The sequence below is a fragment of the Mchenga conophoros genome, linkage group LG9 (genome assembly GCF_057382185.1).
Source record: "Mchenga conophoros isolate Kocher_MC1m ecotype Shallow Benthic linkage group LG9, M_conophoros_male_GT1.1, whole genome shotgun sequence".
NCBI lineage: Eukaryota > Metazoa > Chordata > Actinopteri > Cichliformes > Cichlidae > Mchenga > Mchenga conophoros.
In genome coordinates, this window is record NC_140534.1 from 8,757,545 (window position 1) to 8,784,278 (window position 26,734).

Genomic DNA, 26,734 nt, shown 5'->3' on the forward strand with positions numbered 1-26,734 from the left:
AACCTAACAGTATTTACAGCCCTTCCACAAATGAAACACCTGAAAGAAAGAAAATACACTTTTTTTTGTCCATTATTTAATAAATAAGTCATAAACAGCACTGTGGGAGAACATGATACTGAGATAAAAGGCACTTTGAAAATAATACTGTAAAAGGCTTGAGTGTGGTATCAGAGGCATTTGGGTTTGGGAAACATTTCAGAGGTTCTTCATGTGACGTTTCAAAGACAGTTTCAGCCTCACAGTCTCAAAAACAAACCAGCACGATCGGATCAAATGGGCAACTTCACCAGTTCACTGACAGGACATGCGTTTGGTGTACTTGAAAAGAAGACAGCAAAGGACCTGAGAATGAGTGTCAAAGTTACTTCATTTACCATATACAATCATATCTCATTAGTTAAGCAGTAATTTATTTTATAGTAATAAAAATCCATTGATTGTTCATTACCACCACATTTTCAAAATCTGAACAAGTGGTATGCATTCCCTTTAATGATATTTGAATCACTAGATGTTCTTACGCCGCACTCAATATAATATATACTGTATAATAGACTGTGCAATAGCCTAATCTAAGTCGAATGCTCAACATTACTCAGTACTTCCTATTGCAGTTGTTTTCGATATATACACACCGGCATACTGTCCTGATATGGCCAAGAATTTACATATTAAACTCAGGCCCTGTCAGCAAACATACAGAAACTCACAGGAGGTCAGTGCAGACAGAGTCAGACGAGTAGAGACAGACAGAAGCTGAAGGAGTGTTGTGCACGTGTTATATTATCCATGGCGTCTACGCTGTGTTGCTAAAAAAAAAGCCAAGTCCTCTGCCCGTACCAGTCCAGCGGCAGGAGAACTAATACGCAACTTAAAAGTATATACACATACTGTACATCTAAAATACAACAAATGCATAAAAAACATATCATCAAGTGTTAGTAAAAATACTGAATCAGTGGGCAAATGTATACACTGTAATGATAAAGCAAATAGGAAAAAAAAATGCACATAAATTCCTCCGCACGCTCCTGTCAGAGCTCAAAGCTACGGTAAAGGCTGCGGCTGTCGGATACTTGATAGCAGAGCTGAACTGTGGAGCTAACATTTGCCTTCATATTTGGGATTGACCACAGTCGTCACGGCGCTTTTGTAGATTGGATTTTCACCCTGGAAAAGAAAAGTTGAAATTTGGTCAAATTCTAAAACTCAATCAAACCATGCATGTTTGTGTGTGTGTGTGTTATTCTTCCAAAAACACCGGTTATGATTAAATATACAACAACTTGGGATATTCACAGAATTTAGTTTCAGTTTTTGTTGTATCACACTTTGCAAACAGACATGCTTTTGTGACCACATACTAAACACCAGAAGGTAAAAATCACCAAGCAACTTTGCTTGTCACAGCCTGTTCATGCAGTCTTCATTAATCTACTCTTAATGTAGCTGCAGAGTCTGTAGGTCTTTAAAAAGACAGGTGAGAGAGAGAGAGATCACAGCACACACATAAACAGCCCGTGCAGGGAAAACCAAGTGGAAAGTAAAAGAAATACAAACTTAAAGAACAGCAGCTTTACGTCCATAGTTTGGGTTCTGGAACTGATTGATGGGACTCTTGTATATGGGGTTCTCTTGCTATGGGTACAGATGAGCACAGGGCAGAGATGAATGAGGAAACAAAGAGTGACAGTACAGGAGAGAAAAAAATACAAAAGGCGAGATAAAATGAAAAAGCAGGAATCAGGTGCGGTGACAGAAGAAAAGACAGCATGTGAAATAGAAGGAATTTAGCTGGAAGCTCTTATTAAGCAATGAGCCACCAAAGCATTTTTCCTAACATAGCTCATCTATGATTCACTTGTTCACTTGCAGTCTTTCTTGTCTTTTTGCTTTTGGTTAACCGGAAGGTGCTGAAGCATTTAATCCTCCCCTCCCTGTCTGGCAGTTTCCCACCTCTCAAATAAAAGGATAAAAAGAACTTGCCATTAAAACATTTACAGAAAAACATGAAGGGCACCCGTGATGTTTATTTTCGTTGTCAAAAAATTATAGGATGAAGATAAAAACAAATCAAACAAAGCATCTGGGTATGATGTTTGACACAGACGTCTTCCTTTTATCTTGTCAGGGAGCAGGATTACATGCACTCTTATTTTTCAATATTACAGGGATGTGGAGCTTTAGGCCACGCTGCCTGTGGGAATAAGAAAGACCCCAAAATGCAGAGCAGCTTTACTGCTGCTGATTAGAGACATCTGCACCATCAACCCCATTATTCACTGCAGGTTTGACAAACTCCTGCCACTAGATGGGGGAATATTACTGCACATGGAATTATGCTGAAATCCAGATTTTTGTTATATAGATATTGGCAGATGATGTGGAAGAAGCAGGGAGGGGAGGAGTTGTGGCTACTCCCCAGAAAAAGTCCAGCTATGCTCAGAGTGCATAGCATTCCCAAAAAAGTCCACACAGTCTTCAACATTTTTCCCTCTTTATTTTGAGCTCCGCTCAAAAGCAACAAATACAGTCTGTGTGTGCAGCTGTGGGACGGTGGAGAGTGAGAACAAGATACTTCATAATGATTTCGAAAAGTCTGCAAATCTCGTCCGTTGCTAAAAAACAACAATGATCTTCGCAACTTAATTCTCTGACAGCGGCTGCTGTTGCTGAGCAGCCAACCGACACCTGTTTTCCACATTTAACTTACTAACCTCATCCAAAAAAACCAAAACTAAAACAATCAAAAACATTTATCCTGCTCGTCTTTCACAGAGCCACTTCCTGTTCCAGGCACTCACCGTGTCCCATTTGGCGTTCATCTTCTCCTTTTCAAACTTGGCGAACTCTCTTCTGTCGTGGATAATCATCAGCAGCTTCCAGATCAGCAGCAGGGCTAAGCCAATGAGGACAATGCCTGCGACCACGCCGGCCACAATGGGGATGATGTCAGGACCGGAGGGGCAGTCTGAAAAAGAGCAGGGTTCAGCAGGCAGCTTGAAATCGCAGTGCAGCAATAACACCATGGGAGTAACATACCATCACACAGCTATATGTGAGTAAACAAAAGCTCTATTTTTGTAAGCCAACCACCATGGCCCCTGTAATTAGCTTTTTCTGTAACAGAAACCTTCCACACCCTGTTCCCAGTGAGCCCAGCCCTCTCCTTACCCAGCTTGTCGACCACATGGACTTCCCTTTCCGTGTCGTTGACAGCGTAGGTATAGTAGAACCAGCAGTCATTGGCATCCCTCTCCTTGCAGTGCATCACGGGGTAAGGGTAGTCATTGGGCTGCGGCAGCTTGTTCCTGTCCTTCACTGTAATCAGGTTAAAGTAGCTGCACTCCTCTTTGCATGTTTTCATCTTCTCACCGGTGCCAAACGCCCGGCACTGGACACACAGTCTGGAAAGGACAAGGAGTGTTGTTAGTAAACACTCAGTTAGATTTGCCACGTGACAACAAAAAAGAAACAACTGCAGCAGCCCATCTACCTCCTTGTTGTCATGGAGTCAGTTAACGTAGCCTTATTTCTATATTTTATTTAGATTTTTGATAATTTTCTTTTTTTTTGTTATCTTTTTTGTTATATGTTGACATGTTATTATTAGCAATGAATATATGACAGATCAGCTATTACTAAGTTCTTATTTGCAGTGGATATGCAGTCAGATTTTACTCAAAGCTGATTTACGTACATGTACTTGCATAGTACAGAGACATTATGAGAGCAAACACTTAAAGAGAAGTGTTCAGCAGCTGAACAGGAACACACATGCCAATCACCTATTATTTTAATGCATGCACACAGTAGAGGTTTGCAATAATTTCAGTGAGCATGCACTCACAGCCGTAGTAAAGCTGTAGATATCTGCACCAATCACTACAGTATCTTGTCAGCACTCCCAATTGAGCCTTTAATTACCTTGTGATGCCTTGTGATTTATAAGTATATTCTTTTAAACATCAGACATATTTTTCTTTTCTATAGTAAATAAAATATGGGTTTGTAAATCATTGCATGCTGGTTTTATTTACATTTTACACAACTTGTCATCTATGAAATATATGCAAAACCAGAACTATTTCTACACATCAGACTTACTTGTGTTCAGCGCAGACTCCTGGACAGGTAGGGCAGGTTTCACATGTGGGACCCTGGAACTTGGGGTCTGTGCACTTGCAAACGCCACACTCACATCTTCCTCTGCCGTTACAGATCTGCTTGTTGGTGGCCAAACATGTGCTGTTGTCCAGAGAACAGTCACAGGCTCTACCGCTCCACATGGGGTCGCAGATACACTCCCTGCACACACATCGTCCATTCCCTAAGGAAAAAAGTTAAAAAAGGAAAATTGTGATTAAATACTGTAAATGGGCTAAACACTTAAATGAAGCCACAGATATAATCTGTAACATTGACACACTCACCTCCACACAGTTTGTTTTCAGAGCGATCACAGTTGAAGTTGTCACACTCGCAGAACTGGCCGCTGTACCTTTCCTCTGGGTTGGGTCTCTTCTTGCACTCGCATGTGCCGCACACGCATTCTCCGTTGTTGCTGCAGATGTCCGTGCTGTTGTCTTTACGGCAGGTCTGATCCATGTCGTCTGTAGCCATGTCGTTGCTGCTGCATTCGCAATTTCTACCCACACGGCCTTCAAAACACCTGAGACAATAAAGGGGAGGTTGTGATGCATTTTAAAAGAAGTCCAAGTACATGCGAAGGCGAGAAGTGAACGATGGCATTTTTCAGCAAAATATCTTTTGAATTAAAGGCTTACCTGCACGCTCCACACTCAAAGGTCCCATTTAAGGAGCACTTTTCGCTTTTTTTAACAACATCGTTATTCTGGCATTGACAGTCACAGATGAAGTTGAGGATAATCTCCACCTCCTCTGTGAATCCCAGGGGCTTTATCTTGATGGTCTCACTCTTGCCTTCATTTGGACAGCCCTTAGATGTCACAGTGATGTTAAAGTTGACCTGAGTAATGGAATAAGAAAGAAAGCCTAAATGAGAGAAGAATGGTGTGAAAACTGAAATGGAAAATATGAACTGTGAACTGCAACAACAAGAAGTCATTCTGTATTTCCCACCTCATCTCCAATTGAGATATTGGAGCACTTTCGTCCATCGTCCTTGTCGTTAACCACTCCGTTCTTACACTGTGATTTGTATTCTATCTCCACTCCCTCTGGGAGCTTGCTGTTGTCTAGAATAACTTCAGATGAGAGAGACTGCCAAAAACCAAAAACATAACAACATGAAGGTTTTTTCCTGCTTTGGAATTTCATCTGGTAGCTTTGTTTTGACAGAGTACAACACACAAAGGCATGGCTGTAGGTTAAATGAGAATACAAGTACAAAAAAGGAATGTTCCAGCTCAGTAATCGCTACAAGATTTTAACAGAGTTCATATGAGGAAATGATAACTTGATCAAAGTTTTATGACATTATGCTAACAGCAAAAAATCTCAACTTACATTGTAAGCGTCTATGATGAGGTTGATTACATTGCTGGAGTTGGCAGACAGTGTACCCACTGCAGACTTTGGTATCAGATTTTTCAGTTCCTGTGGAGGAAGAGGCATGTTCAGAGCAAAACTTCAGAACTCTATTAATCTCATGGCCTCAGAAAGAGACACAAGTTGTTTCAACTTACACTACAGCCCACAAAATAATATTTTAACCATTTTATTGCAGATTCTGATCACACAAATTTCAACTATTGCTTTGATGGGTGTTCACACTTCGAAAGGTGGACCTAAAAAGCAACAGCTTGTTAGCAAGAAATAATGAGAACTTCAAGGGGATGGTAGTCTTAACTTAGCAGATGGCTAAGCTTTTTGCAGATGTTTTTGTTGCACTGGACAAACACATGCATGCTTAAAAAATGACAATGAAGAAAGACGTGAATGAGTATCACAGGGATAACAAGAAGAAGAACTAACTTGGTACACAGGCTGAAACTCCTCTGTGACTGCAAAGATAGTCTGAATGTTGTTGTCGCTTAGCTTCTGGACCAGGTGAGCAATTGAGGGATAATCCTTAAAAAGACCAAGGAAGAGAAAAAGCCATATTTACAAAATCAACACAGCTAACCTGTACAAAACAACCAAAGCACAAAGGAACTACTTACATAATAGTGGCTCATTGTGTACACATTGTCCTCCAAGTGACATTTTCCATCATTAGGCAGTACAATGCCTCCCAGTTTGCCATCTCCAGCAAAGTGGAAACCGGCATCAGTGGAGAACACCAGCAGACGCGTAACATTCCTCCAGCCAATTTCCTTCTGATAAATAAAAAAGAAAATATATTAAGTAATTACCAGAACAGCTTAATATGTGACACATGAACTTTTGACTACATCCACAAATCTCCTTGTAAACACCAAGCACTCATAAAATACCTTTTTGACACTACATCTAAACACTTTTACTGGCACTATATCCCTCCAAGCAAGCCCCATAATGACTGGAAAATTACTTGAGAGTGAAAATTTCCCACAGGATCACTTTCCTTTTCTTGATGCTTACCCCGCAAACAGCCACTTGCATGATGGCGTCAAAGCCCCCCTCTGGAGAGTCCAGGTTTCCTGAGATTTGCTGCTTGCCCACCAGAGAGTTGAACATATTGCCGTCACTGGTCAGACTCAAGACATTCTTGTAGCTGAAGGGGCTGGTGCAGTTCTGGTCCCCTGTGCATGGGTTTAGCAGCTTGGATGGAGTGGTGCTGATGTAAGGCATGACCGTCTTCTCCACAAACGAACCAAAACCTGCAAAATAAATTTTAAACTAAACTAAACTAGATGTTTGCTTTGACAATGCGTATGTCTGTAACTGTGGGGTTAGGTGTGAGGCACAACGGCCTGATTATCTTTTAATCCTGCATATGATTAGTTGTTTGTTTTTTTTGCTTGTTTTTAAATGAGAATTGAATTGAATTGAAAAGAACTTCATCCAACCTCAAAATTGCTTTAAGAGTATACCTCTAAACTGTCTATCTATTTATTTTTATAATTTTGAGGGGGGCTACAAATGTATATTTGTGCAGTTATAAAAGTCTTTCTTTACTTGTGTAATTACATTTTATAGTGAGAAAATTAAACAGGTGTTATTGATAATCCCCACCTATATGAAAGTCACTGGTGATCTTTTTCATCTCCAACATGAGACTGGTTCCCAGGTTCTTGACATTCTCCAGATCATCCTTCATTGAGTAGGACAGGTCCATCAAGTAGTACAGGTCAATGGGATAATCTTCAGCTCGTTTGAACTTCAAGTCAAAAGACTGGGGCTGACCTACATAAAGAGATCACATTTAAAGTTTAAATAAAACTGAGGTTGCTCCAGCCTGGATGCACTTCCAGTAACAGTATAAAATGTGTTCTCACCAGATCGAAGGTTGAGTCTGAGTTTCTGGGGCTGGATCTGAGTGATTTCCTCTGGCTTTGGTTTATTGGTTTCGACCCCAGTAACCTTTTTGCGATTGGTCACACGCTTGTTTGTGATGATCCACTTCTTGCCGGTTGGATTCTGAATTTGCGAATCATTACAACCCCTGTCTTTTAAAGACTCTACCTCATCACAACGGGTTGACAAGGCTTCACCCTGTTTCAGGAAGTTCTAAGAGCAGCAGCACAGAGAGAATTAAAGGAGCAGTCTGTCAGTTTAACAAGTTAAAATCTGTTCATATGTAGGCATCTTTGTTATGTGTAAACAAGGATGTTCTACAATGTACAACAAGCCAAATGATCACTTTGGAGAGAGAGAGTGGAGACTAGAAAAGTATAACAGACTACAGCCTACCCTGCGCTCCTAGGTAGGAGCAGTCTTTGTAAATTGGATGAGTGTAAAATACTGGCTTCTTGCTCCTCTGTATATCATTGATATAAAAGATTGCTAAAAATGCCACCCTTCTCTTTGGGAATTGACGAATCTATCGATGTTTCAAAGATAACAAAGAGTATAAGCCTAACATAAAACATAATGTTAGGCTTAACAGCTGTTTTCACTTCCGCAGCAGTGAAAACAGCTGACCACTTCAGTTCACGTACTTCCTGTTCACACCAGCCACATTTGGCTCCAGCCTGGATGCATTCCCCACAGTGTTTGGCATTGGCACTGATGCACTCGTTCCCCTCTAGATGGAAAACAAAGAGAGAAGAGAGAGCAGAGTCAGAGGGAGGAGAGGTATAGCGCAGTCGCTGCAAAATAAGCAGTCCTGTTAAGCCCCCGCCTGCGCGCTTACAAATCGGTTCCTCTGCAACACTCCGCGTCTCAATGGTAATGGGAGACAGAGACGGATAATTCCATTTTTTCCATTATCCTCTATGCCCTGATGCTGAAGTGGAGCTCTGCTCAGCAACATCATTAACCCTCCCTCGCCACAGTGGGACTCATCAAAATAAACTGCATGTTTACTATACGAGCTGACATCAACAAAATGATATAATTGGGACACATGAAGGATGCTACGGAAATATCAAGAGGAAAATCTTACCTTTCTGAGGATTACAGTAGCAAAAGACTCCTAACAACAGAGATATCAAGATCACCTTCAGGTCCATCTGAAAAACACACAAGGGGAAAAAATATATACATCAAGGTGTTCTGGTCTTGACATAAACAGAGCGACTGCTGTTTTGAAAAGCACAATGCCATTTTGACTGTGCCTTTATTTCCAATAACAGGATCTGGTGTGCTTGGTGGCCTGAGTGTCTGAATTAATAATATCCACGGATAAAAAGGTCCACAAGAGTGAGAACGAGTGTCCAAGAGATGAGAGATTAAACCTGCAAATAGCTTGGTTATAATTGGAGGTAATAAATTATCCCGTTATAGCGTGCTTGGCTATTCTCAGATGGTCATAGGGTAACAGGCCGCTCATTTAAATCAAACCACTTTCACTCACGCACACACACAAGATTACATCAACTCATCCTTAGCTTGGACTGTACCTATTATTTATTTCTCTCCCACAATTCCTTTTACTGTAAATAGCATCAGCTCCCTAGAGTCATCCCCTCTGTCGTCGTGTACATTGATCCCTGTCTGACTGCAGGCCATTTGGTTGGCTAGTTGCTGTGTGTGGACGGACATATTTTATCACAGATAGCTCAAAGCTGCTAAAATGCTCAACAACTTATTTTAGCAACAAACATGCTAATGCCCAAATAAGTAGGCACGAGCTCATAGCCTAGCTAAAAACAGCTGAGTTCGAGTTTACAGGCTTTATTTTTATGTATTTTACGTTTTATGTTTTTTTTTTTACTGTTTTCACAGTGTTTCGTTTTTATGCCTCTGTGTCACTATAAATTCTGCATAACCGATGATTATATTAAGATACAGTTTGTGCTGGCATTCTTTAAGATTCGCAGCACCTCTTACTGGCAGACCTACTCAGCCGCAGCTGAGAAAGCTCCTCGACAGAACTGTCAACCAACCACCAGCCAGCAAAGGATCAGATCATGTTGAATCTAAAACATGTGGAAGGTATACCCAACACTCCATCTGACCATAAAACACAAACTGATGGTGAGTCATTGCTAAAATATTCTCAGAATATAGAAGTCTACCACACTACAGGTCAAGGATCCAAATTAGAGACTGACAGACAGACAGCGGTAAAGTCACAAAACTTTGATTTTAACTTATTTAGACTACTGGCTGCTGCTGGCTATTCATGGAGGCTGCAATAAAAGACTGCATTCCCTCACACTGTGCTAAAGGAAGCTCTGATGTTCAGTGTTCACTGTGTTGACTGATGCATTCCTAAGCACTTGTGTGAATGTGTGTGTGCGTTTATCCAGACACAGAGGGACAGACGGCCTGTCTACAGCCCCCCAGATTAGATCAGCTGGCTTGGCACTGCTGGGCATGGGCAGCATGTTCTAGTTGGTGTTGGAGCTGGACATTTAATAGAATAAAAAGATCCCATAGCATCTTCTATGGTAGAATACAGATCTATGACCCAGCTTTAAATGTTGCGAATGATTGGTTTATGTGTAGTCAGTATACAGGATAAAGAAGTGACTCAGGTGAAAATCCTGATCTTAAAATCAAAGAGGTTCACAAACATGATATTTCTGTGTATGTTTCTTGTTTGCAGTCAAATAAAAACAATGGCAATAAGACTCTTTTCAGGTGTCAAGTTAGAAAAATAACCATGCTGTCTTCAATCCCATGAAGCTTTGCAGCTGTACAGAGGAATGCTTAGTAAATAACTACAGTAGGATATAGAGCTGAAGACTGAGAGCAGCCCAAGGAAGGTTCAGGAACAGGTCATCCAGAAACGTCAGACTTCCCAGACTTCTAAATCAACTAAATAACTTGTCAATATTTTCCTCACACACTGTTATATGTTTTAGTAAAATAAAAAGGTAGAAAAACGATTACTTCGAAAGCAAAAACCCACCACTGATAAGGTAGGACATACTTGGTGGAAAGTTGTTTATTATATAAGCATGAATGTTTAAACTCAACTGTAATCTGTCTGTTTGCATTTCAGAAATGCAGTTTATGCAATTCATAAATGATAAAATTCAGCGTAGAATGCAATCAGACCAATTTATCAGCTGATATTAGCCATCTGGTCTATTGGTGTCTGCATGCGTAACTGCTGATAAATGAAAATTTAACAGGTAAAGAAATGGGAGAGACACCCTTCAACTACTCTTTACTTTTCTTGCTGGCAGTCAGCTGATCCAAGCAGAGTTGAGCAGAGTAAATATAAGAAAACAAAAAACTACACAACAATTTTTGGGGAAATGCTTATGTTTCATGGGTCTGAAAGCAGCCAAGATGCCCCCCCGCACGCGCACACATCCTCCAACCACACACACCCATATTTTGCTCCATTGCGGTTTATTTCACACCTCAAACATTTAGTAAGCAATTAAGCAAATACAAGTAATCTGCAATAAATTACAGGTAGTAATAAAATAAACTACTAACTCTTTTATGCTGCGTCCACACCTACACAGGTATTTTTGAAAACGCAGCTGTTTCGTCCACACGTAAACGGCGTTTCGAATCACCGAAAACTGAGATTTTTTAAAACTCCTTCTTTGCGTTTACGTGTGGACGAGGAATACAGAGTTCGTCACACAACGTCAAAGGTATGTGCCTTTTTTCACATCACACTGTGCGCCACGTTATTGTTTACATGAGATGAATTGCAGAATAGCAGATAGAGACAAAATGTTAATCTATCTTCAGTTTTTACAGGCTTACATACACACACGCAGTTACTGTCCCTCCATTTAGAAAGGCAGAGGCGTCACGGTGTGATTATTTTACGTGTAGTTGTTTTTTTTTCCTGTGTAATAATATTCAACATTGCTATCAATACACTTTTCAAAAAATGCCTCTCTGTGCAAAATGGGTTTAAAAACATAAACAGCTGTGAGATACTGTTTGTCCGTGATTTAGGCTACGTTCACACTGCAGGTCTTAATGCTCAATTCCGATTTTTTGATCAAATCCGATTTTTTTGTCTGCTCGTTCACACTACAAATAAAATGCGACAGCAAACGCGCTCTAGTGTGAACGCTCAAAGCGGCCCGCATGCGCAAAAGAAGGCGTCACACACAACGCGCTCTGTTTAGACCCAGAGCAAACAATATTGTTTGACTGATGGCCCTTAATATAAAGACTTCGGACTTCACGTTTCCCAATTTTTGCTTTAAGTTATTTTGTTATTTACATAATAATGTAGATAACCTAATAATGATCCTTTTTTTTTTTTTTTGCCTGTCCCGTTTGGCTCTTTTGCCATCAGAATTGTTGTCTAAAGGCAAAGAAAGATGCCCAACGGATTTACTTTACCAAATTGACCATCCCAGCCTTGCCATAATGGTCCATTTGATTCACCTTTTATTGTTTATTTTATTTTCACTTGCTGAATACGGGACAGACTTGACTGGGGGAAAGAAGGGGAGAAAGAAAGAGGGAAAGAGAAACAGCTGAGAAGAGGGACGGGGGAGAAGGGCAAAAACCAAAAACCAACAGAATGAGCAGAAAAAAAATGCATATATCGATCACCTGGATCACCTGTTGAGAAAGAAAAAAGAAAACAAGCAGAAGAGAACAAGAGTAATAGAATAAACAGCATCACAATGATATATGGGAATATGACAGTAAATACTAAATATTAAACATTATTGTGCAGCACATAAGATCAACAGAACACAGTGTGCTTTGAGGTAGGAGCCAAAAAGGGTGTAGTTTGTGGGTGTGATCACCCGTTTGTACACCTGTGAGCATGGACGCGCTTGTTTTTTTAAAAGGTTCCTTCATGTAATGATCTGCTAGAGGGTGTGGGGGGGGCCACAGCCCCGTCCTCCAGGGCATGAAGCAGGTATGGAGGAGATCAAAACTCCAGACATCCAGAGGCCCCCAGAACACAAGAGACCAAGAAAGACCAACAGAGGGGCAGGCGCCACTGTCCCAGAAAGAGCTGAGTAGAGTCCCAGATGAGGGCTCACTCAGCAGCCGCGGAGCAGAAGCCAGGGGGGGTTGCAGTGACGCGCCCGTGAGCTCCGCCGGCAGCCAGCCGTGCCTGAGTGACCGAGCCCCAGGCCGAGAGGCCGGGGGCACCCCACCTCCGAAGTGGCCCGAGCGAGCCCCAGGCTCCAGGCCCCGATAAGCGGCCGCCAAGGAGTGAGCCGGTGTGTAGTAAGTAGAGTCTCCTCTACTTACTAGGATATCTGAATATCAGATTTTTAAATCACAACATATTGATATTGGTCTTAAAAATCTTATATCTGTCAGGTGCTGCTACAGGATGAGAAACACAGTTAGGCTGTAAGAAGAAACCAAATCATATTTTTGTAATTAATAAAATTGCTTGAGAATTACTATTACTATTCACTCAGACATGTTTTGATATGGTGAAATGTAAAAAGCATACCCACAAGGACAGAAGCTGTGCAAATAAACGGCAGCACATATTATTATTTATAAGTTCCTAGGAAACCAGGCTTTTAACACACTGTCGTTATCCTGCACTGGTGTGTGGGAGAACTGGTTCCAGGCACCAGGATGCTGGAACCAGGATTTTATGAACATGCAAACTAATGCTAAGAACACGTTATCATCTATAATTCTCTTTGCGCTAACTTTGCAAAATTCATGAGGTTCGAAAAGACCGTACACCTAGAAGTATGCTTTCACAAACAACCTGGTAATTTTTACTATGAAAAATATATGAATCAAACTTGGTAATGTGTTATTACGTAACAAATGTAATGACATGTGTGTGCTTTAATGTGTGAGTAGATGGAAAGGGTAATATAGATAAATTCCCTGACTACAGCAGAAAGAGCAGTTACTTTAACTCCCTGTCTCTCCCCCACTCAGACGTCTGCATACATACATGGAAATTTAACTCTTCACACACACCTGAACTGTGACTAGTGGCAGCCCAGCGTTTCGTAGGCTTCTGAAGGCTCTATCAGTTGGCAAGAGAAAGTGATGTATGGCAGACGCTGTGGTGCGTGACTAAAACGGGCTGAGGCATTCCAGAGAGCCTGAACATTGCCTGACCAGGATAGTAACCCATAACACTGTTACTGCACTTTGGGGAAATGTGAGCTGTTGTGACACCCACGATGCATAAACAAACTCCCTCCATCCTTGTCTCTCTTCCTGCCTCAATTTTCCTGATTAAACCCGATTACAAACCCACTTTTTCCATTTTTCCACGACTTTTCTCATCTGCACATATTGTTTATGACTTTTTTACATCACGTTAACAGATATTAGCTTGAGGTGAGTGGGGGGTGAATCCCTGCGTGAAAATCTGTGGTGCAGAAATTAATTGAGCTACTTTAAAAGACTGGATTTACTTCCCTTCAAGCTGAGCTGCATTTGCAAGTACTTAGGACTACTTACTTCAGCAAGCACTGCCATGAATAATGACCACTGGAGTCAAGGGAGAGAAACAGGGAGACACGGTAAACCATACAGTGGAGCTGCAAAGAACTGGTTGCTGCTCAGAGTCACAGCTCTCTTTGTGGCTAAAGGCTGGGTGCTTGGTTCCCTCAGAAAGGCTGTTCTTCTAAGTTTGTGAAAAGAGGGAATGGAAAAGAAGGAAAAACAGGAAAGGGCGGTCCACAGCTCAAAGGAAAAAGGGTAGCCTCAAGTCCAAAGGAAAGGATCCCACAGACTTTACTTCTGCTCATGTATCTCCTAATCCTCTCTCCTCCATTTGCACTTTTACTGTACTTTTACTGTCATTAACTTTAATTGGTAATGACAATTACGTAACTTTTAACAGGTCTTCACAGCTTAAGACTGATACATTTCATAGACACTGATAGCTTGGAGTTTTTAGTTGATATTTAATTCCAGCATTCCAACATGTGTTCAGTTTCCAGAGTTGCCTGTGGCATATCTTTGGCATCCTATACTCCCATCCCTCCCATTTTCTCTCCCTCATTTCCCTAACGCACTCCCTTGCGCTGCCTCCCTCCTCCCTCATATCCCCGGCACAATCGCTCAGTTCACTCCCTCCGCTGTGAGTGGAGCCAAGCCGGTGGCCCCTTTGACTCCACATACCCTTCAAACACAGCGGAGTGGGGAACATGTCTGAGCTCTGAGACGTACAAGCCGCCGGACAGAACTGAAGGAGAATACCAAACAGTGTCTGCCTGTGTCTCTATCCACCCCCACCATCATCCGGAGGACCCTCTCAAAAGTAATGAATCAGGCTGCCCTCTGAGACCACGAGGATCTGATACTTAAAGTGCTCCCACTCACCATCCAATTTTTGGCTTAAAAGGGCCTCTGTGCACTAAATAATACTAATGAGACAAAATACAATATCTTTTGGTGTTTCTTTGTTTCAAGGGGATTGATAAGTGCAGACAATCCAATTTAGTAGTCGATGTGAATTTTTGCACAGAAGAAAAGAGTAAAACACTCCAGGTGACAGCGGCTGAGAAATGTCATAGTTTCCACGTTACATCAGCATGTTAGTTCTGTGCGATTCCTCAAGCGAAACAGCTTCCAGAAATGGAAAAAACACTAAAAATAACTGGCCCGAAGAGTGAGGCTGAAAGGCATGAGACGGGATGAGCAGTGAGTTTTCTTTCCCATTTTTAGTCTGAAAAACATACAGTCAATATTCAGCTTCCATTTCTATTTTCCCATTGCGAGAAAACGATCCAGGGGTTCTAAGAGCGGCTAACAAGTTTTTCATTGATTATGGGTAAAATATGTAATATAAAATGCATACTGAATATTCAACTAGGAAACTGACAGAAGCAACAATTACCCAGTAACTGTAACATAAAAACTGTAGCGGCATAATAGTGATGCGCAGATTTGCTAAGATCCTGACCTATAACGGCCAGTATTAGCTATTTGACAATAATTTCTTATCTACATTTATAAATTAAGAGATTCAAATTCAGAGAAGAAAAACACCCTGCAACCATGTTATTGATGCTGCATAGTTTGTCTCTGCAGCTTCCCTGTTGGGAGCACATTTGAAACACAATGACAAGCAGCATCTGATCCAAGCAGAGCCAGGCAGAGCCTGAAGAGAGTACATGAGTAATCCACCTATTGTGCCTAAAAACAATATTAAACTTTATTATCATACTCACTAAGTGAGACAGTATCAGCTGATATATCTGATTTTTAAATCACCAGATATTAGTGCTGGTATCGGACTTATAAGTATAAGTCAGGTTCCTTTACTTATTAATTCAAAGCCGTTGAAAGAGTTATTTTCTGTAGCTAAAAGCAGTCCATATATCAGCAACAGTCACTGAATTCCATTCAAATTAGCTAGCTTTAAATGCTAGTGAAATGCACTAATGTGATTTGTATAAGATAGAGAGCACATAATTTCAAAAACCTTAACAGTTACAGGCAGTGGCATTTTAGGCATCTTCTTTAGTGAGTAAATAAGAAAAAATGTGTATTTATGCACTTTCTGCTTCACTGCAAACCCAACCTTGAATTTGTTTTTGCCATTATAACCCTAGCACCTTTAAAAAAAAGTGTGCTGTCACTCCTGACGCTTAAAGCAGTGATGTGCCATTATATAACAACAGCTGCTCACATTTTAGCTATTAAAGGTGATAGCTCATTTACATAATACCGGTAGAAGCCGTCTAGTTGTTTTCTTAATCAGGAATCCTGTTAAAAAGTGTTTCAGGCAATGTCAAAGTTTTCCAGAATATTTCCCTGAGAGACCTGTAATTATGCACAGTGTGATAGTTTAATAGAGTAATAAGGATAATAGCTACAGCCTAAAAAAGAGTTTTATCAGCGATTCAACAGAGAGCCTGTTGCTGGCCTTAAAAATTCTGCTGCAGCTTTTCACACAAAACACTTAGCCACGCATGCTCTCTTGAGCCCTGCCAACATTCTCCTTGTGTGTGACAGAGGCTAAAGATATACTTCTGAGAAGGGATACTGCATTTGAAGGACTTTTCCACTCAGATAATCTATAACACTTTCATAGGACTGGTTTCTTTTTTTCTTAAAAAGAAAAGTGCACATCAAACTGGGTTTGTATCTCATCACATCACGTCCTCGCATGGTAGCTAAGTAGAAACAATCGAAACCCAGCCACAGCCTTTGGTGGAGGGCCAAGACCATATCGCTTTTCAGGGCTCTATCCCTGTGTTGAAAATAGCTGTGCAATGCTAACGTTATTTTGGACTCGTCCTCCCTGCCTGGCCTCTCCAATCTCTCTTTGGTTTGACACAAAGTTAATCATAAATCTCCCTCGAGCCTACAAACATATAACCAATTTAATACTTGTTTCTGTAGAAGTAACGACACACTTTATTCTGTAGCATTCTTGAAAAAAGAATTGCTGTTGAAGTAAGGCAGATTTGTTTGACAGAAGACAAGCTTTGTTTAGTTTTAAGGAGCCATCTGTTTTACCATTTACAGCAATGCTATAAAAGCAGAGTGAGACAAGGCAAGAGGGTCCAGTTTTTACCACTACCAACCACCAGTCTAAACTGTAGGATGGCTGTGGAAATCTTGTGGGGTTATCTTGCTGTGACAGTGTGAGCCTTGGGCTCAGTCTGTGGAGCTGGGAGCAGCTGTACAATAAGCCCTTCCAAACTCCCTGTCTTTGCTGACTCTGTCTTTCCTGCTCTAAAACACAGGAAGCTAAAGAACGTACAAGAAGCCTGCATCAATATGCCTGGAAACCAGCCAGGCATGACATATATGGATGTTCAGTGGGAAATAGGAGAACAAAGAAAGTTAATGACAAGCGAGAGCCAGGAAAAGGCTACTTTACTACAAAGAGGTGAAATGGTTGTGATCTGCCAGAACAGCAGCTTATTGACTTTCTGAATGAAGCGTGTCTGATCTAAACCTAAACCAGTCCATCACTGTAATCGGAACTGTGCAAGAAGCTAAACAAACTTGGAAACTGCTTTAAACAACAGCAGCACTGGAGCCAAAGGGAGCGACTGGAAATTAACTGACAGCTGAAGCATTTTTTAATTCTACAAAAATCAGAGCAGAACCTGGGCTGACAGCAGCCTGCAGTCTCCCATAAATATTTGCAGCTGTGAAATGATTAATGAATTGTCTGTTGGGATGGAGACAGGAATAAACATTATTTCTCCAGTAGAGTCAGTAATCTGGGCAACTGCTGACTAGAAATAGGTCAATTCTCCAGGTCTATGCACTAGATGTGACAATTGCAGCAATTCCAAGAGATTGACATTCTCTTTGTTACAGAAAAAGGACCAACATTGCCAGCTGCAGTCAAAGAAGGTGGTGCTTGAGTATGTCTGGCTATAACCATGAGATCCTCTCTGGGGAAGCAGCTGGGTGATATCAAGGACTCACACAACAGCATGTTAGTTCTGGAGGTGTGAAGCTCGTTGATTGTCAGTGACTTACTTGCAATACTAGAGTGAGGCAGTTGTCCAGTAGTAACTCAATCACAGATGATGTCATTCTCTCAGACAGATTGAAAAACAGTAAAGTTTTGTTGATCCTGTTCATCTGGACATTCAGCCGCTGTTTAGGTATTTTAATCAAGGCTATGAATGTAGACTATATGGTGGTAATCAAAGAGAACACACTCAAAGGGAAGAAACTACAGTACCAGCAATCTGACATTACATGTTTTTTTTACAGATATGTGGACGGACACATGTAATAAAGAAACTATAACATTTGGTTTCACTGCATGAGGCCACCCATGGACACCTCAACTGTTTTTCTATGGAGAGCCTGCTCGAAACCACAGCTCATTAAAGACACTCAGATGTCTTTCATTAGAGCTTCATACTTTACACTAAAAGTGAAGGACCTCCCCTTCTGCTTCCAGGAGAGACTGGAGCAGTAAACACTTCACAGCTCAAATTGTTCCTGTTTTATTTGTTCATGCATACATGTGATTTAGACAGACACATGGGGAGAGATTATTGCTCAAAAGAGGACTTGAGCACGAAGACAGATTGTGATGTCAGCAGTTTAACTATTTAATAACTGTAGCTAAGAGCCTGCAAAAACCTCTGTATACAATACATTTAACAGATGTTACCCGCTGTATTATATTGTAATAGAATGCACCCCCTAAATATCTCCTACTGTTGTGGTAGAAAAAAGTAGACTCTCTTTTAATTTTAAGGTTTTATGTTAAACATTTCTTTTGGCTGCTTCCTTATTCACAATGGATCATCACAGTGGGTGGCTCTGCATATCTGGCACAGCAATAACACTTCTGGTGCAACCCTTCCAGTGTGTCTTAAAATTAGGTAAATACAAAGACTTCACATATTATACTGTGCCATTATTTATTTAACACATTTTTAAGCCAAAATTTAGAGGGCTTGTATAAAAATGAAGTACAGCCCACAATTCAATAGCTTGTACCTTCAGCAGCAGTAAGTTGAAAGAATTGTTTTCTGCCAGTCTCTGGCATCGCTGTGGTGCTCTCTTCTTTCCTACGTTGCTACAGTTTATTGAGGTTTACGGGTATTTGTTCATGCACAGCTCTCTTTAGGTCCCATTGCAGCATTTCAGTTGGATTGACGTCTGGACTTCGACTGGGCCACTGCAACACTCAGTCACTTTATTGTAGACTCTTGGAAGCACTGTCGTGTTTCAGGACCCAGTTTTATTTCAATTTTGGCTTTTGGGCAGATGGCCCCAAAGTTATAAAATGCAATATGCTTATAAATGTTATAAATAGGCGTTCATGGTCAGCTCAGTGACTCCAAGGTGCCCAAGTGCTGTAGCTGCAAAACAAGCCCAAATCATCATTCCTTTACGGCCATGCTTGATAGTTGGTATGAGGTGTTTGTGCTGATAAACTGGCTCTCGCCACATGGTGCTCTGCATTACAGCCATACACCTCTGCTTTGGTCTCATCTATTCAAAGGACACTGTCCCAGAAGCCTTATTGTTTCTTCAAATTTGCAAACCAAAGCTGTGGTGCCATGTTTTGTTTTTTTTTATAGAGAAGACACTTTCCTAGCGTGCAATGGTGTTCAGTTCAGTTCTAATTGTACTGTCATGAGCTTTAACATTTAAAATGACACCTTTAGAGTCTCATGTTAAATGCCTGCAGATCAGTCAATAACAATTATTAGTTAAAGTACCAACGTGCTGCTCTGTGAGATGTCAGCAATCTAAGACGTAGTATGTTCTTTAAAATTACAAGGAATAAACTTGGAATGCTGTAAAATTGCAAGTTTGAGTGCAGTTGGGGATGTTTACTGCACGCCATAGCTGTCTCATCTCTCATTTCCTGTCATTTCCTTACATTTGCTTATCTGACAAAGAAACCCAGCGCAAACAGCGCATGTAATTTTTCTGTCCTGCTAAACACAAACTGCCTCTATTTGTGAGTTACACAAACTCACGGAGCCTTCCAGTTAAAAACTCACGCTGTCACAATAATAAACAAAGAATGACAGAGTTTACAGCCCTGCAAATGTCTGCTGTCATTTACTCCCAGCAGAACAAATTCTTCATTTTCTCAGCAGACCTTGTAGAGCCGAGGTCAGCGTTAACCGCTTCATACCTCCCTGGTGTTTCCGGGGCTGATTTTAGAAAGAGGAGGCACCCCATCTAAAAAAAGAACAGGGAAGAAAAGGGGCTAGAGGTGCACTGGCGTTCAATGTGGTGAAAATATGAGTGAACAAATGTATTTGTGCCAAAAAACTGTGCGCTAAGAGAATGGCACCCAGTAAAGGCAACAAATCAAAGTGATTATATTGTTTAGAAATTGTTGCTCTTATAGGATTTTTAAATCTCATAAGGTTGGAGAGCACTTGTTATAGAAAAGACTGCTGAGGTTGGTGCTGGCTGATCGCATGTGAATGTCTCGCTGTTTCAGAGCTCATCAGGTTGTTGACCCGCTTTCAAACTCAAGGTAGGATGGGCACGTGTGCAGGCAATTGAGGTGAATGGCTTTAAAAGGCAATTATTTGTGCCACGTTACATCTTTCCGCTTGAAATGTTCCCCTACGGCACAAAGCATGTCTCGCAGGGGGCAATTGTACACATTCATCACTTATGTCTCACAGAGCAACACAAACACACACATTGATCGCATCTATCTCAGTGTAACAAGTTCGCACATAACGTGTGTGCCACTCCCCAACAAAGAAACAAACGCACTCACGTTCATGGGAAACATCACACATCCAGAAGAAACGCCTGGGTGTGGCTCTGAGTCTAAGTGGCATTATAAATCAGCTGGGAGCCCCCCACCCCCAACCCCCAGCAGCTGCTCCCCAGGGAACCTGAGGTCACATCTATTCAGCTGGTGGCTACTGGCTACAACTCCCCTCATTGTCCTACATTTACCCTCCTCCTCAGTTAGCATTCCTCCCCCATGTCCTTACTGTCCTTCCTCCAGCCCCATCACCCTCCTTCATATTGCCTTCTACCCCCTCCCCCCTCCAAACTCCCTCCATCCTTGTCTCTCTTCCTGCCTCCATTTTCCTGATTAAACTTCTAGGATCTTTACCTAGTGGTGGTTTCAGTGCAGTGGGCTATATTATTTACAAGGCCTTCACTCTCCAGCTCTCCTTTAAATGACTGGGGGGTTGGGGGGTTACTCAATAAATGGAAGTTGTTCAGCCTATCAATCACGCACTGCATGGGCAACAACAAGCAGCAGACAGTAAACACTTATAAAGTCTTATAGCTCTGTTTTTAGGTTTTTAGCAGTTTGTTTGTTTTTTTGCGTATATTGGTAAATAGACTGAGGTCAACAGTATTTACAAAGTGGTTCTATATAAAATAAATAAATTAATGTTTTGGAAGTTATGACTTTATGTGACATTGTACCTACATTATAACTAATTCAGACCTTTGTGGCCACTTAAAATATCTTTGTAGAACTATTATGTTTTATTTGTTGCAAATTCTCTTTAAAAAGCCATTTTTAATGCCAACGATACTTTTTAACTAGATAAATAAAGAATACATTTTAGTCACTTTGCCAAAAACTGATTGCATGTTCTACCTTGTGACAGGAATGTTGTTTGTGTCTGAAGATGATATCATTTATTATGATATCATCTATTATTATACATTTGGCACATGTTTTGCATATCATAGGCCAACAACTCATCTATCTAATTTTAATATTATTTAATCACTTTTTTGCAAATACCGGAAATCACTTTTTGACGATCAGATTTCTGGCACAACACCGAGCACATTAGTACACTTCAGTTTGACTATTAATGACAATGTAACACACTGACACATGGCCAGTAACCACAACTATGCCCCATAAACAGCCAGAATCTTTACATTTTAAATCTGCATGTCTGTCATGTCAAATTAAACCACAACACAATGCCCGTGATTAGATTATTGCAAACGGGTTCAAGTATCAGTGAAAAAAAACGTGGGCGATGAGAAAAATAATAAAATGTTACAAACTTTATATACCTGCCATTAAAATGTAACAGTGACAGTATAAACTTAACCGGGCTGGTTACGTTTATAAAAATAAAGAAAAAAGAAGAAAAAAGAGGAAATAAATGAACGAATGAAGTTTACCTTGGCGCTGTTATTTCATACAGGAGACATAAACAGAAGTAAGCTAGCGTTTGTAGTCCTCTGCCCGCAGCAGCGGCACAGGCAGACAGCAACTATCTGCCCTGCTGGCACCGGGGACCACTCTCTCCTCCGAAAAGTCACTGGAGATTTATCCTGCTGCTCATTCCTCTCTGCAGAGAAATATATCGGCAGTATATATGTTTAAAACCAAATATTCGGTAGTTGGAGAGGGAGACAGTATCCGCACACTGCCTGGGCGGACCTCTTTACCGCGGACTAAATGAAGGGGACGAGCGAAGAGTGAAATCCTCAGTCCTCCGCCGCTGTTCCTAAAAAAAATAAATAAAAAATGCAGCAGCATCGCGGACAATGGCACACCGAGCGTTTCCGGTTACAGCTCCTTCAACATAAAATCAAATTCAAATCTTTTTATTTTTTTGTTTATTATCTTTATATTTTATAATTGTATATATAACAAAAATAGGAAAAAATTCCAATAACTTTTAAGTTAAAGATTTTTATAGCCCCTTTCGAGAAGGACGAAAGCTTTACAGAAGAGTAAGAATTCTCTGGTAAATGGAGATTAATGGGGAATTCCAAAAAACAAAGACGGTGGTAGAAGTCTTTAATTTTCTTTTCTTTCTTTTTTTGTTTATATGGGGTTAAAATTTTTGTAATATCTGGGGTAAAATCTAGACCTTCTTAGTACTGTATCTTAGTACTTTCTAAGATACAGATGTCCTGTTAACCATTCCAATTAAAGTTTCACTTCCTCTAATTAAAAAGTTTTCCCAATGCGTCATCAAAGTCTTTTTACGTATTCAAAAAACAAACAAACAAGCTTTGATATTTTTTGTTTTGAAGGCGCGCGCATTCGTTTAACCGTCTTAATTTTGCTCACTTGACCCTTATGTTGCCTACGTCAACGCTAGAAGACAGCCCCACTCACGCTCACACATACACAGTGTGTCGGTATAATACTAACTCAGTCCGTAACTCCAATTAAGTCCACATCTTTAATCACCATCAGCATCATCCTCATCACTATAAGGACAGTTGGCTCTGTACTTGTACCTCACTGTCCACTAACAGTTTCACACTGAAGCTAAAAAAAAGAGTAGGCTATAAAGTTTAAATACATCTGATTAATTATCTTTTACTGTGTAATTTACTACAAAACATTTTTTAAAAATCCAGTCGTAATTTCTTCTACTCATATTTTAAATATGATAATTTATTTAAAATGTTTTTGTTGTTAATCCAATTTAGTTATATAATAAAAAGTTATATAAAACCAATAGAAAACGAAAAATGAAAAAGAATAAAATCAAGGGTTTGCTGTAAAGTATCTATATTACTGAAAACCTGAAATTCGAGTGGACTCTTTAAAAATGTGTAATACTTTTTTTAACAACCACAAAGCTGAAATTTATTTATTTGTTTTATGTTCCCCAAGGGTCTGTGTTAAGTCCCACGTTGTTCTCTCTCTATCTGTTACCCCTGGGAAAAATCTTTAGAAATCACAATATCTCTTTTCACTGCTATGCGGATGATATCCAAATCTATTTCCCTTTGGATTTGGATCTTCAATCCCCGCTATTGCCGTTGCTTAATTGCCTGTGTGACGTCAGAGACTGGCTACTGCATAATTCGCTCACCCTCAATGAAAACAAAACAGAAATTATCGTCTTTGGTAGCCACATGCCGTTGAAACAGCTGTCGGAGACTTTAGGTTCCTATGCCAGCCACTTATCGCCCACTGTTAGAAATCTCGGAGTAATGCTGGACAGCTCCCTCAAATTAGATAAGCAAGTGGCTGCAGTGGTAAAAACCAGCTTCTACCAACTACGCCAAATTTCGAAGGCAATGCCTTACCTACGACATAAAGACCTTGAAAGGCTCATTCATGCTTTTATAACCTCTAGACTGGACTACTGTAATTCTCTTTACTTGGGCCTCCAACTCTCTCTTATTCAACGCCTACAATTAGTCCAGAATGCCGCAGCACGCCTTTTAAGCGGCGCTAGAAGACAGGATCATATTACTCCCATTCTAGCTGACCTCCACTGGCTTCCTGTCAAATACCGTATTGTTTTTAAAATTCTTTTATATACTTTTAAAATCTTAAATAACTTGGCACCCAGTTATTTGATTGACCTTCTTAATCTATATATCCCTACAAGGGCACTCAGATCCTCTAATCAGGGGCTTCTAATGCAACCAATGTCTCGATTAAAGACGAAGGGGGATCGGGCCTTTGCTTTCGCTGCACCAAAACTCTGGAACAGCCTACCGGTTGATGTCCGTGTGTCGGAAACTATCCAATCTTTTAAATCTCGGTTAAAAACCCATCTGTTTAAGCTCGCTTTTCAAACTACTTAGCTTAATTTTCCCTGATTCATGTCTGTTCTTATATTATTATTTTATAATTTTATTCTTTGTTAACTGTTTTCTCCTGTTGTAAATTGCAAGTATGGTTCGTTTGTGAAGCACTTTGTTGTACTTGTGACTTTTAAATGTGCTATAGAAATAAAATTGAAATTGAAATTGAAAATTCTTTTAGAGGTATTAGATGCCACAAATACAAAATGAGCCACTACCATTACTTTTTTGTATGAGTTCTAGTAAAAAAATAAATAAGTAAACTCACTCAGCTATTTATTTACTTTAAACTTTCTGATTTGTTATTTTGTGCCTGAGCACTAGTGGACACAGTGGGGGAAAGAAAGTGAGAAAAAATAAACAGTGGGCCGGAAGACCCTCAAATCCTGTTTAGCCTCCTGGGAGTGTTTACAAGAGAATGCAGCTCTCTATTTCTCACAGAAAGATCTGTTCTAGAAACTACAGCTATTTCTTTCTACTTTTTTCAGGTATTCAGCAGTAGTTTTAAAACTCAAAGTATGTTTTTTTGTATTATTACAAGGATAAACGTTGATATGACTTGTGATATGGCTCATATAAACGACATGGCTCATATCATTCCAGAGAAACAGAAATTGCTGCAGGTTCCGATTAAGTTGTGATTTTACTGATATACATCCCAAATCACACTTAAGTAAGAAAGAAGACATTGCTGAAAGGGAGCAAACATTCCCCAAAGAGGCATTTGTTTTGGATGGGCATTTGAATGCAAATCTAGACAATCCTACAGGCAGTTCCATGAGACATCCTGCAAAAAGAGACATGAGTGGATATTCCAGCAGTGATCCACTGTCTTTCCACTGAATAATAGACACCATGCTATGAAATAAACAATAAACAATAGAAGCAAAAAAACAAAACTTTAATATAGCAATTTTTGTAAATATATACATATAAAGATATAAGCTATACAGATTGTCAGTTGCTTTTCTTGCCTATGGTGCCAATAGAAATTATTGTGAGCTGTTATTATTTTCCCTGAGCTGGGAACTACAACAGATCTTAGTGTTCCCCCACTTGCCAAATCTCACTGACTGTTCTTGTTTTTCTGTTTAGGTGTGGAGGCAAAGTCAACCCCTATTTTTGTATTCTCTTGTGCTGCTGATTTTCTAAATACCAGATTCAGATTCAGGTCCTGCATGGGTGGCTGACATTTTTTTCAGATTAATATAGAAAAAACAGAAGTCCTTGTTTGTGCCCCTGACAGTTTTGTGCTTTAACTTTGGATGATCACGATCACATGAAATCTCACGCTGTGATTCTCACGCTGTGAATTAGAAATTATGGCAAATACTTTTATCTCATCCTTTCTGGAATATTGCAATTGCTTGTTCACTTGTCTCAACAAAACCTCCTCAGAATGTATGCAAGTTGTTCAGAATGCACCTGTGAGTACTGTCAGGTCACTTTCTAATTCAGATGCACTGGCTCCTCGTCAACTTCAGAGTCCACTTCAAGATTCTGGTTGTGACTTTCAGAGCTCTCTGTGGGTAAACACTGATGTACATCACTGAACCTTTACAGCCATTTGTCTCCAGCAGGTCTCTGATATCCTGCGATCAGGATATCAGAGACCTTGTGTTATACAAGAAAACTAAAGGAGACACAGATTTTCCCACAGTGACCCCTAGACTCTCCCCCACTGAGCCTTAGATCTACGGATTTGGTGGTTTCTTATAAAAAACAACTAAAGAGCCATCTTTTTAAGTAAAGTTGCTTTTGGGTAACTTTTTTAGACAATTTTTTGTGATATTTATCTTAAAAGGTGCTATATAAATAAAACTGTGCATACATTCCAGCAAAATTCACATGATAAGATCAGACTTTAGCTTTAAGAACATAAAAGCACGGCTCCATCCTGCCTTGTATGAACAATTCAAGTTGTTGCTTGTGGTGTAATGTTGTGGTTCCTTGGCACATCTTGGGCTCCTTAGTACTGAGCATCATTTAAAATGCCACATCCTACCTGAGTAGCTACTCTTGCTGATTATATCCATCCCTTTTTGGCAACAGTGTATAATCTACTAATGACAACGTGCCAGGTCACAAAGCTCAAATTATCTCAAATTGGTTTCTTGAATATAACAATGAGCTCGCTGTACTCAGGTGGCCTCCACCACCACCAGATCTCAGTCCAAGAGAGCATCTTTGGGATATGGAGGAATGAGAATTTCAGATCATGGATGTACAACGAACAGATCTGCAGCATCTCTGTGATGCTATCATATCAATATGGAACAAAAAACCTGTTCCTAATGAAGTGGATGGTGAGTTTTTGTAG

General features: G+C 40.3%; 1 protein-coding gene across 2 annotated transcripts; it reads right to left on the minus strand.

Moving 5' to 3' along the window:
• Positions 1–66: 66 nt before the first annotated feature.
• Positions 67–22,352, minus strand: itgb1a (integrin, beta 1a). 2 transcript variants are annotated; one of them, XM_085286305.1, is made up of 17 exons: positions 22,033–22,352; positions 8,516–8,582; positions 8,070–8,155; positions 7,407–7,638; positions 7,144–7,314; positions 6,550–6,788; positions 6,150–6,305; positions 5,962–6,057; positions 5,494–5,583; positions 5,107–5,247; positions 4,791–4,993; positions 4,437–4,675; positions 4,111–4,333; positions 3,178–3,410; positions 2,808–2,974; positions 1,564–1,641; positions 67–1,173 (listed from the first exon to the last, which is right to left on the minus strand). In XM_085286305.1, the coding sequence occupies exons 2-16, from the start codon at positions 8,580–8,582 to the stop codon at positions 1,564–1,566; spliced, it is 2,421 nt and encodes an 806-aa protein (XP_085142431.1). In that variant the 5' UTR covers positions 22,033–22,352; the 3' UTR covers positions 67–1,173. The 2 variants fall into 2 exon arrangements, with proteins under 2 accessions (XP_085142431.1, XP_085142432.1); XM_085286306.1 differs by lacking the exon at positions 1,564–1,641.
• Positions 22,353–26,734: the final 4,382 nt, after the last annotated feature.

What these genes read in the sequence shown, in the direction of transcription:
- itgb1a (XM_085286305.1), bottom strand. Translation starts at nt 8,582, where the DNA reads ATGGACCTGAAGGTGATCTTGATATCTCTGTTGTTAGGAGTCTTTTGC. An exon ending in TGCAAGTGGCTGTTTGCGGG is followed by an intron (nt 6,306 to 6,549) that starts GTAAGCATCAAG and finishes TTTATTTATCAG; the next exon opens with AAGGAAATTGGCTGGAGGAA. An exon ending in TCATCATAGACGCTTACAAT is followed by an intron (nt 5,248 to 5,493) that starts GTAAGTTGAGAT and finishes GGTTTTTGGCAG; the next exon opens with TCTCTCTCATCTGAAGTTAT.